Raw genomic sequence first — 12,342 nt, 5'->3', positions numbered from 1 at the left:
AAATGTCTGCTCTATGCCGACGATCAGGTTATACTGGCGTCATCAGCGGAGGAGTTACAGGAGATGGTAAACTGTATGCATGAAGTTTTAAAAGAGAAAGGAATGAAAGTGAACGTAAGTAAAACTAAAACATTGGTTTTTGAAATGGAGAAAGAAATGACAGCATGTAATATTTTGATTGGAGGAGAAAAAGTGGAGCAAGTGAAAGAGTTCGTATATCTAGGATCAAAGTTTACATCAGATGACAAGTATGATAGTGATATTGAAAGGAGAGTGAACGCGGGGAACATGGTGAATGGAGCTTTGCATGCCTTTATGAGCAGTCAGAAACTATCCAAAAAGGCTCGACTGGCTGTGCACAGGGGCGTGTTGGTCCCGACATTAATGTATGGGAGTGAAAGTTGGGTATGGCAAAAGAAGCATGAAAGCAGAATAAATGCAATGGAAATGAGAGCGTTAAGGAGTATGATGGGTGTGAAATTGAGTGACAGGATAAGGAACAGCGTGATAAGGGAATGTTGTGATGTGAAAGAAGATGTAGTTACAGGAATAGAAAAGGGTATGTTAAGATGGTTCGGTCATGTGGAGAGGATGAATGAAAGCAGGTTGACTAAGCAGATATACAAGGAGAGTGTGGAGGGAAAGGTCGGAGTGGGAAGACCTAGACGAACGTATCTTGATCAAATTAAGGACGTCCTGGTAAAGGGTCAGGTCAAAAGTACCCGAAACCGCCGAGCTTGTATGAAGAGAGTTATGAATGTGGACGAAGCGAAAGAAGTATGCAGAGATCGTGGCAAGTGGAAAGAGGTAGTCTCTGCCTACCCCTCCGGGAAAGAGGCGTGATGTTATGTATGTATGTATGTATGTATACTTCATTATTAATATTTATCGGAATTACACTTTCCGTTCTAGCTTTAATTGTTATAAGTGAATCTGACTTATTTCTTTTATTTTTTTCGCTTTGTTGTTCTGAATTTAAGTTAAATTCATTATCACCGAGACTTAATATTTTAGTGCTATAATCAATTGTGCCTTTATAAAATTCTAATATATCACTCCCTATTATACCATCAGCGTCAATGGGAAAGTCATCATTAACTATATGGAGTCTTAACTTTAGATCTCCAATGAATAATAATTCGACACAACCTAATGTCCTGGTAGGTTTGTCTACTTTGTCTATCCCTTGAAGGTTAGCTAAAATATTATGATAAATTTTAGCGTCCTTTTTATAAGGCTTTGTTTTATCAAGCTAATAGTGGCACCAGTGTCTATTAAGAAATTAATACATTCAGTCAGAAAAGTATCGGGAATGGATTATTTATTTATGGTTCCAAATTCAAATTTTTGTTTTTTTTGTTGTTGTTAGATTGGCACAACTGTTTTCCATTTTGGCGCAGAGTTTGAGTTGCATCTGTTGTTTACATTAAATACAGTGCTATTTTTAGTTATATCATATCTAGTGTGTATTGCTAATTTCATAATGGATAAAAACATCGAACAAAGAGTTTGTCTTAAATTTTGCATTGCCAATGGAATATCGTGTTCGGAGTCACTGAAAATGTTACAGAAGGCTTACGGTGAATCGACTTTATCAAAAACTCGTGCTTATGAGTGGTACAAAGCGTTCAAAAGCGGTCGAGATGTGATGGAAGATTTGCCTCGCTCTGGTAGGCCATCAACGTCTGCAACTGAAGTTAACATCGCAAAAGTGAAGGAAATAGTGACTGAAAATCCTCATTCAACTTTGAGAGAGATAGCCACCGAACTTTCTGTATCTCACGAGTCGATCCGTACCATTTTAACTAATAATTTGGGTATGAAACATGTTGCCGCTCGGCTAGTCCCAAAAGACCTGAATTTTTTTCAAAAACTCAATCGCATGAGAGTCGCTGAGGACATGCTAGAACGAGTCAATTCCGACCCAACATTCATGAAACGCATTGTTACTGGTGACGAGACGTGGGTTTACGAGTTTGACATGCAAACTAGTCAACAAGCTTCGGAGTGGCGCCTTCCAACTGAACCGAAACCGAAAAAACCACGCCAAAGTCGTTCAAAAGTCAAAGTAATGTTGACTGTTTTCTTTGACTATCGCGGTGTTGTGCACTCGGAATTCTTGCCGGAAGGTCAAACGGTAAATAAGGAATATTATTTGAGTGTTATGCGGCGTTTAAGAGAGCAAATCCGACGAAAAAGGCCAGATTTGTGGAAAGAAAATTCTTGGATTTTGCACCATGATAATGCACCTTCGCACAAGGCCATCATTGTGAACGAATTTTTAACCAAACACTCAACAAATACCATCGAGCAACCACCATATTCACCAGATATGGCTCCAGCCGACTTTTTTCTTTTTCCTAAACTCAAATTACCACTTCGTGGCACCCGTTTTCAATCGGTAGAAGACATAAAAGAGAATTCGCGGCGAGAACTGACCTCAATTCCGGAAACAGCGTTTAAAAAATGTTTTGATGATTGGATTATTCGTTGGCGTAAGTGTATCGTTTCTAAAGGAGCATATTTTGAAGCTGATAAAATAAATTTGGATGAATAACAAACAGTTTGTGTATTATTGATCTTTTCCTGCTACTTTCTTGACAGAGTAGTATTTCGTAACTCGTTTTTTAATTGCAATGATGCGGTATAGCAACTACTTATACTAGTAATGAGCCCATCTATAATAATATCACCCTCTGGTTGGCTCACACCATTGGAGTTAATTAGTTTTTTTTTGTTGAGACGAACCCGCTTCATTCACTTGATTTTTAGTTTTATAACGCGTGTTTGAGTTGCTTTTATTATATCCATTTGATTTATTTCCAAATTTATTTTTATTGTTGAGATGATAACATTCATCCTTGATATGCCCTTTCTTTTTGCAATAATTGCAAAATTTTTGGTTTGGTGGTCCAGAGAAACTTCTAATTTTACAATTAATAACGGTATGACCAGGTTTATTACATCGGTAGCAATGTTTCGTATTAGAAATGTTTAAATTTTGGAACTTAGCTATTTCGGCTTTGCTTTTTAATAGGCTATTTGACACTATTGAAAATATGCTACGAATTGTGGTAATCCTATTAGATAATAATAAAACAGAACGTGTTTTACTTTCATTTGTACTAATATAAGCATATTTTTGGCGATTTATCGTTTAAAAAATACAATAATTTTTAAATACTTTTGAAAGACCGAACGCTCTGTGATTGGTTACAACTCCGGTGACGTCACACGCAAGTAAACGTCAACTCCTCCTGTGTAGTTTGTGTGTTATTAATGTTTTATCCCAGATATTGAGCTATTTCGTGACAGTGAACTATTTCAGCTTCATTTTATTACTTTAGTGAAATAAATTCCTGGTGTTTGTATTCAAAATGGACAAATATTTTGTGCGTGCCGACAACACAAACCTACCTGAGATTGATGCATTTATGGTTGCACTTTTCTTCAAAAACAACGCGGATTATTATGATGCAGAACTTAAGAATGTAAAAACAGCTGCGTAAGTATTTTAAAGAAATTATTTATTTAGAAATCTTTCATTTCACGAAAAAATTTCGCAGAATTTTATTTTATAGGTTATGTTTTATTTGTTTGTTTGTGCCGTGTGGTTCCCGGCACTATTACAAAAAAGAATAGGACCACTCCATCTCTTTCCCATGGATGTCGTAAAAGGCGACTAAGGGATAGGCTTATAAACTTAGGATTCCTCTTTTAGGCGATGGGCTAGCAACCTGTCACTATTTGAATCTCGGTTCTATCATTAAGCCAAATAGCTGAACGTGGCCATTCAGTCTTTTCAAGACTGTTGGCTCTGTCTACCCCGCAAGGGATATAGACGTGATCATATGTATGTATGTATGTATGTTTTATTTGTTTTATTGTTTGCTATAACTCAAATATTGCTGCTATAACTCAAATATTGCCAGCATACTTACATCAAAATGATCTTCACACATAAAAACATTTGAATGCGATAAAATACTCTTTGGATCTCTTCGAGCCAACTGCAACCACTTCTTTCGTCTTATTGGATTCGTTGGAATAGACACAAACACTTTTTGCGGAGTTTTTTATTGAAGTATTTGTACATTGTGGTACTACACACCATTTTTAAACAATTTTGTTTAATAAATTGAGAGAATTATAATCAAAATCATCAGTTTGCTTGCGTGTGACGTCACACAGCGTCCGCCATTACTTTGAGAGCGTTTTTAGCGCGCTTTTTTTAATTTCAAACTTTATAATTCATTTTTTATTATAAACTAGCTGTACCCGCGACTTCATCCGCGTGGAATTGTTATTTTGACCATCATTGAAGGATGGATAATTTTCCCTTTTTTTTCCACATAGTCCATTTTTTGTTTTCTCGTTAAAGTTGCAGCGTGATGTTATATAGCCTAAAGCCTTCCTCGATAAATGGTATATTCAACGCAAAAATATTTTTTTATTTCGAATCAGTAGTTCCTAAGATTAGCGCGTTCAAACAAACAAACTCTTCAGCTTTATAATGTTAGTATAGATTATGCAAAAAAATTGATGTACCTACGTGAGTGCCTGTTTGAGGATGCTATTCAATCACGCAAATTCTATTGGATAGATTTTGATGAAACTTACGTACACGGGAAGAATAATGCCTGGAATAGAACATAGTTTATTTTTCTTACAAAAGCAAAGCTCGGAAGCGCAGCTGTTAAAAAACGAATAAATTCTAAAGACAAAAAAGGAAATTATAATAATGGAAAGTTAAAGTACCAGTAGATGTTTATTGGGAATTCTGGGACACTTTTGTGTCCCAGAATTCCCAATAAACAAAATTCGATGCATTCTAAACACAAAACATTAGTCGAATGCACTCACCCGCGAGCTCGTGGAAAGATCACACACCGAACACACTTTTTACACATGATTCATTCTAACCATCAAACATTATTTTGTTGTGCTTTCCTGATTCCTGTTTTACCAACAAGATTTTACATGTTAAATTATAAAACGTGTTTATTCGTTAAACCTAAATTCATTTCGCTCAAATTCGTTGAGTACTGCAGACGAGTTTAAGCACATGCTAATAACTAGAAATGAAATTTGTGAAACAAAAAGACTCACTAAAATTAGATTGTATTTGTCCTGCTTCATCACAAGAACCAAAACGACACGGAAACCTTCTGCCGAACACAATACGTTGTATCGTTTGTGGTCCATCAAATTGTGGAAAAATCAACTTAGTAATAAGTTTATTGTTACATACAGATGGTCCACGATTTTGTAACTTATATGTTTATTCAAAATCTTTATATCAAGCAAAATACTTATTTTTAGAGAAAGTTATGAACATGGTTTCTGGTACAACCTTTCATAAATACAATCACAATTGTGAAATTTTGAGTCCTCACGAAGCGCTACCTGATTCAATTATAATATTTGATGATGTAGCTTGCGAAAATCAGAACAGAATTAGAGATTATTTTGCTATGGGTCGACATAAGAAAATTGATTGTTTTTATACATACATACATAAACTCACGCCTCTTTCCCGGAGGGGTAGGCAGAGACTACCTCTTTCCACTTGCCACGATCCCTGCATACTTCCTTTGCTTCATCCACATTCATAACTCTCTTCATGCAAGCTCGGCGGTTTCGGGCACTTTTGACCTGACCCTTCACCAGGACGTCCTTAATTTGATCAAGATATGTTCGTCTAGGTCTTCCCACCCCGACCTTTCCCTCCACACTCTCCTTGTATATCTGCTTAGTCAACCTGTTTTCATTCATCCTCTCCACATGACCGAACCATCTCAACATACCCTTTTCTATTCCTGTAACTACATCTTCTTTCACATCACAACATTCCCTTATCACGCTGTTCCTTATCCGGTCACTCAATTTCACACCCAACATACTCCTTAACGCTCTCATTTCCACTGCATTTATTCTGCTTTCGTGCTTCTTTTGCCATACCCAACTTTCACTCCCATACATTAATGTCGGGACCAACACGCCCCTGTGCACAGCCAGTCGAGCCTTTTTGGATAGTTTCTGACTGCTCATAAAGGCATGCAAAGCTCCATTCACCATGTTCCCCGCGTTCACTCTCCTTTCAATATCACTATCACACTTGCCATCTGATGTAAACTTTGATCCTAGATATACAAACTCTTTCACTTGCTCAACTTTTTCTCCTCCAATCAAAATATTACATGCTGTCATTTCTTTCTCCATTTCAAAAACCAGTGTTTTAGTTTTACTTACGTTCACTTTCATTCCTTTCTCTTTTAAAGCTTCATGCATACAGTTTACCATCTCCTGTAACTCCTCCGCTGATGACGCCAGTATAACCTGATCGTCGGCATAGAGCAGACATTTGACGAGCAACTCATTCATCCTTAATCCACTTTCAGACTCTTTCAAATCTGTCAAACAACTATCCATAAATAGGTTGAACAGCCACGGTGACGCAACACATACCTGCCTAACACCTTTCTCAATCTTAAACCACTCAGTGTGCGCTCCGTTTATCCTGACACAAGCACTCAAATCCTCATATAAGGATTTCAGTGCTCGTATCAAGAGACTGCTCACCCCATGCATAGAAAGTGCTGACCACAATTCATTCCTCTCAACTCTGTCATAGGCCTTTTCCAAATCCACGAATGTGCAATAGACTTTTTGACTCTTGGCCAAAAACTTTTCGGCTATGCACCGCAAAGAAAAGACCTGATCAGTACATCCCATTCCCTTTCGAAATCCCGCTTGAGCATCCCATATTTTGTCATCAGTTTCATTCCTGACTCTATTAATCAATACCTTAGCATACAATTTGCCGACGACGCTAAGCAGGCTTATACCACGATAATTTTTGCAGTCCAGTTGTGACCCTTTTCCTTTGTAAAGTAGCACAATAACAGCCTTACACCAATCTTTTGGTACTCGGCCGCTTCTCCAACACAAATTGAAAAGGCAGTACAACTGTCTAGCTACGACGCCTTTTCCTGCTTTAAGCATCTCGACCGACACTCTATCATACCCGGCAGCCTTACCCGCTTTCATACTCTTAAGTGCTTCCACAATTTCAAACATTTCAATTTCGCCTTCCATCTCATTCTCTTTTTCTTCGCTATAGCAGAACTCTTTCTTATTTTCTTCCTTTTTTTCAAATAAACTCTCAAAATAGTCCTTCCATATCTTTAGCACACATTCTTCTCCTTTCACAACGCTACCATCCTGGCATCTGATCCTAGTCAGCTCTCTGGTTATAGTTTTTCCTCGGGCTGACCTTACGGATTTCCAGAATACTTTCAGATTTGACTGAAAGTCTTCTGATAGCCTTTTATCAAAATCCTCTTTATACTCTTCTTTCTTTCTAATCACAGCTTTCTTAACCAAATCTTTCATTTTTTTATATTCCTTACGTGCTTCATTCACATCCTCATCTATAACCTCTTGCATTCTTAAGTTAGCTTTTGCTGCTAACAAATCCAGCCATGCTTTCTTCTTTAATCGCACAAGTTCTTGCACATCTTTACTCATCCACGCATTTTTGTGATTTCTCCCTTTCCTTCTTCTACTTACACCACACACTTCAACAGCTACTTTCACAATTCTTTCTTTAAATTCCTTCCATCCATCTTCAATATTGCTCCTCTCATCTAAATCTTCAATTTCATCCTTCAGTCTATTAATATACTTCTTACCTACATCCATATCTTGCAAATTTTCTACTTTCACTCTTTCCAAAGCGCTGGTTTGCTCCCTTACCCTGTGCCGCCAACGATTGAAGATACCCCTTATCCGGGATATCACCAGTAAATGGTCCGAGTCAATGCCAGCACCGCGATATGCACGGGTATCCAGCACTTTGTTCTTCAATCTTTCATCTACAATCACAAAGTCTATCATACTTTTTAAAATACCTTCCACTCTTGTATAGGTGTGGATCTCTTTATGTTGAAACATTGAGTTCGACACAAAAAGATCCCACTCTAGACAAATTTCTAATACACTTCTTCCATTATCATTCACCTTTTCGTCACCAAACGCACCAAGCACCTTTTCATATCCATCACGCTTTACACCCACCCATCCATTAAAATCACCTAACATAATAATAATCTTCTCATTTGGCTTGGTAACTTTCAATACTTCTCTTACACTATTCCAGAACTCCTCGTTTTCGCTTTTTGCTGAAGTTGTACCCCTCGAACCCACATCCCACGGTGCATAAACACCTAAAACGAAGATCCGAGTGATTCCAACTTTCAGCCTAATCCATAGAAGACGAGGGCTGACACACTCATACTCATTCACACACTCAGCCATTCGTGCAGAAAGGATTAGACCGACCCCTTGACAGCCTCGGCTGGTACTGGAAATTTGTTTTTATATTAATCAAACATATACAAAAATACCTAAACAACTAGTGAGAGACAATTCCAATTTGATTGTATTATTTAAACAAGATGACATTAATTTGAAACATGTTTATGATGAGCATGTTGGGTCTGATATGTCATGGAATCAATTTCATGAAATGTGTTCAAAAGTTTGGAAAAAGCCTTTTAATTATCTTGTTATTAATAAGGATTGTGATAAAAACAAAGGATGTTATAGGTCAGCATTTGACACTTTTATAGTTCTAGATTAACATACTTAATACAATGTAGTGATAATGAAAGGTCACTTTAAAGTGTGATCTGCGACTGAACACAATATCAAGCAGTAAAATGGAAAAAACATTTAAAAAACAAATAGTTAAGTCAGCAGCAGCTGTTAAAAGAAAAGTGGGGATGATTAACGATACAAAAAACGTAAATAATATGGCACTGGAGAAAATTTTCAAACCTATTGTTGATCCCCTTAATTTGATAGCCAATAAAAATAATGAAAAGTGGGTTGAGAATGAAAATAATTACATTCCCTCTGTTGGGAAAAAATGTAAAAATGAAAGTACATCGTCTTATTCATCCAATGAAGAATCGAATGACACTGTTTCTGAAAGCGACTTTCCTAATAATTACAACAAAACTTTAATTTCCACACCTTCTGAAGATCATAATGTCAGTGAAGGTTCGTTCAAATCTATTGCGTCTTCTCCAGATAATCGTCAAACTTTGTCGTGGTCTACATCATCAGAAGTAATGGATGCTATACCTTTTGGAGTAAGACATGAGCGGGGAAAACTAATGCTTGGCAATATTCGTGTTTTCGAGAATGATAACATTCTGAAAATAGGAACTCGAATTTTAAAGAAGACAGATGGTTTAAGAGAGTTACTATTTAAAAGGAAACCTGATCTAGAAAAAGTCAGAGAGGAGGACTTGCAAAATTATAAATTGTTACTAATTGATACTAATGCACATCGACGTAATTATGAGTCATCTAAACCAATAAACAGTAACAAAGGTTTTAAATACATTAATGTCATTAAGCCTTTATTTAAATTCTCAAAAAATATGACTTCAAGTGTAGAAAGTCTCCCTCAAGGAAAAGGTATTCCACTTCTGAAAAAAGTTAAAAAATATACTGATTATGTTTATTGGGATGATCCCAACGAACTGGTAGAACGATTAAAATTGTTGTTAGGATCACGAGCGGCTGGCAATAGTGGTGTAGATAATGAAATTATTGCAGTCATAGAAGAATTACGAGAAGCTGGAATTATAAATATAGAACATAAACAGCTATCGCCACAGAAAATGACCAGTATAATTCGAGATCTCTAATCATCTAGACAGCAATGAATGTAGATAAGTTCGGTCATCACGTCCATAAACGTTTGCGATTATTGGAATTTATCGACACTTTAAACGATACATTGGTGAAAACTGATGCTGGACACTATGATTTGAAAACATCTAAATTAAAAGGTCTTTCATCTCCAAATGAAGCCGATGAAGCAGTGAACAAAGCATACGTCGATAATATACTACAAGAGTTAAGAAAAGAAATAAGAGTGGTTAATGATAATATACAAGTATATTTAAAAAAATTGGAAAAAGCTACATCAGACCGTTTGTCAAAATCGTTTTATACAAAACAAGAAATAGATAATTTGATTGAACTTAAATTGAACCAACACAATGAGCAAAAAAAACATAGTGGATGAAATTCATAAAGCAGCAAGAAGAAATTTACCTCGTCGATTTACAATTATAAAAGGAATAGACGACTTATGGCAAGCTGATCTTATGGATTTTCAGAAATATTCTTATTTTAACAAAAGATATAAATATGTTTTAGTTGTAATAGATACTTTTACAAAATATGTGTGGACATGTCCTATAAAATCAAAAAACAAAAAATGTGTGACAAAAGCAATGTTTGAAATTGTATCTCGTTCAAAACGAAAACCTATAAATTTACAAACTGATTTAGGCAAAGAATTTTATAATGATGCTTTTAATAAATTGTGTAAGAAATATGACATTAATCATTATTCCACCTACTCCACCAAAAAAGCTTCTATTGTGGAAAGAGTTATTCGTACAATAAAATGTAATCTTTACAAAATGTTTAGTTTGTATGGTTGTTATAAATGGTTAGGACCAAATTTAAATTCCGTTGTAGACAAATATAACAATACTACTCACCGTACTACTAAATTTAAACCAGTCGACGTAAATAAAGTAAACCAGATACATGTTAGATGTAACATATTGCGTGCACAAAAGCGAGTTTTATACCGCAAGCCTACGTTCCACGTTGGTGATAGTGTTCGGATAAGTAAATTTAAAGGTGATTTTTATAAAGGATACACTCCCAACTGGTCGACAGAAATATTCGTTATTGTCAAGGTAAATGATACGAATCCACCAACATACCTATTAGAAGACAAACATAAACAGAAAATTTTGGGAGCTTTTTATGAATATGAATTACAAAAAACGAAATTTCCAGAACTTTATCTTATTGAAAGAGTTATTAAACGTAAAGGTCATAAACTTTATGTAAAGTGGTTAGGTTTAAGTGAAAAAGAAAATAGTTGGGTGGACAAGAATGCATTACTATTGTAATATAAAGTGAGCGTCATAATAAATATCTTCATTTCAAGAATATCTATGAAGAAGGGAAGAGGTATTTTAAATAACGTCATCAATAATTTACCTTTCGAACTACATATTCCTGGATATCAGTTTTGTGGACCAGGTACTAAACTTCAAAAACGATTATTAAGAGGTGAGCGAGGTATAAATAAATTGGATGAAGCTTGTATGTACCACGATATTGCATACAATAATAAGGATTTAAACATTCGACATAAAGCAGATTTAGACCTTTTGAATATGGCTAAGAAAAGAATAAAATCGAAGAGTGCTGGAAAAGGAGAAAAATTGGCTTCATGGATTGTAAAAAATGCAATGAAAGCAAAACTCAAAGCTGGCGCTGGAGTTCGTTCATTTATGAAAGTAGTGAAAAATATACAATCTAAGCTTAAAAATATTAAATCAAAGGACAAGCGTTCAACTATAAACTTTGCATATGCAACCGCAAAAAGACTATTTTCTAAAAATAACGGATCACGTACACGTTTACCACGATGTATACCCATTCCTAAATGTGGAGGCTTTTTACCGCTCATTCCCATCTTTGCCGGTCTGTCAGCTTTAGGTTCACTTGCTGGTGGCGCGGCAGGTATAGCAAAGGCTGTTAATGATTACAAAGTAGCTCAGAAAAACTTTGAAGAGTCTAAACGACATAACAAGATGATGGAATCTGTTGCTTTAGGAAAGGCCTTGTATATAAAACCATATAAAAAGGGAGCAGGATTATATCTAAGTCCTTCAAAAAACTGAAAAAGCGGCTACCCAGACGAGCACTAACCAATTTAGATATAATGGAACATGCTATTGATATTCCTTACTTTCGCGGAGTGTATATGAGAGATACTCTTCCTCGGAAACCAAAAAAAATTGAGTGTGCTGTATTAAATTTAGATAGTTCTGACAATCCTGGAACACATTGGGTAGCCTACGTTAAATATATTAATTACTGTGAATATTTTGATAGTTTTGGTGATTTAAAACCACCATTGGAACTAGTAAATTATTTAAGTCCTTTAACTACAAATTATAATTATTTGCAATATCAATCTTATGGTACTATAAACTGCGGACACCTTTGTTTAAAGTTTTTAAAAGAAATTTGGAAACATGATTTGTATAAATAACTAGCTGTGCCCGCGACTTCGTCCGCGTGGAATTGTTATTTTGAGCATCATTGAAGCCCACAAGGATGAATAATTTTCCCCGTTTTTTTTCACATAGTCCATTTTTTGTTTTCTCGTTAAAGTTGCAGCGTGATGTTATATAGCCTAAAGCCTTCCTCGATAAATGGTATATTCAA

At 35.8% G+C, this 12,342-nt stretch overlaps 1 protein-coding gene and 1 pseudogene across 1 annotated transcript; one reads left to right on the top strand and one right to left on the bottom strand.

The window, feature by feature from the left end:
* Nucleotides 1-2,719: 2,719 nt before the first annotated feature.
* LOC132904326 (uncharacterized) overlaps nucleotides 2,720-12,342 on the bottom strand; it is a 75,724-nt pseudogene continuing 66,101 nt past the window's right edge.
* LOC132904309 (uncharacterized) lies at nucleotides 8,724-9,722 on the top strand. Its single transcript, XM_060954237.1, has one exon. The coding sequence runs from the start codon at nucleotides 8,724-8,726 to the stop codon at nucleotides 9,720-9,722; it is 999 nt and encodes a 332-aa protein (XP_060810220.1).

The sequence above is a fragment of the Amyelois transitella genome, chromosome W (genome assembly GCF_032362555.1).
Source record: "Amyelois transitella isolate CPQ chromosome W, ilAmyTran1.1, whole genome shotgun sequence".
In the NCBI taxonomy this organism is placed as follows: Eukaryota; Metazoa; Arthropoda; class Insecta; order Lepidoptera; family Pyralidae; genus Amyelois; species Amyelois transitella.
The sequence above is the reverse complement of the archived record's forward strand: the minus strand, read 5'-3'. Positions and strand labels throughout refer to the sequence as shown.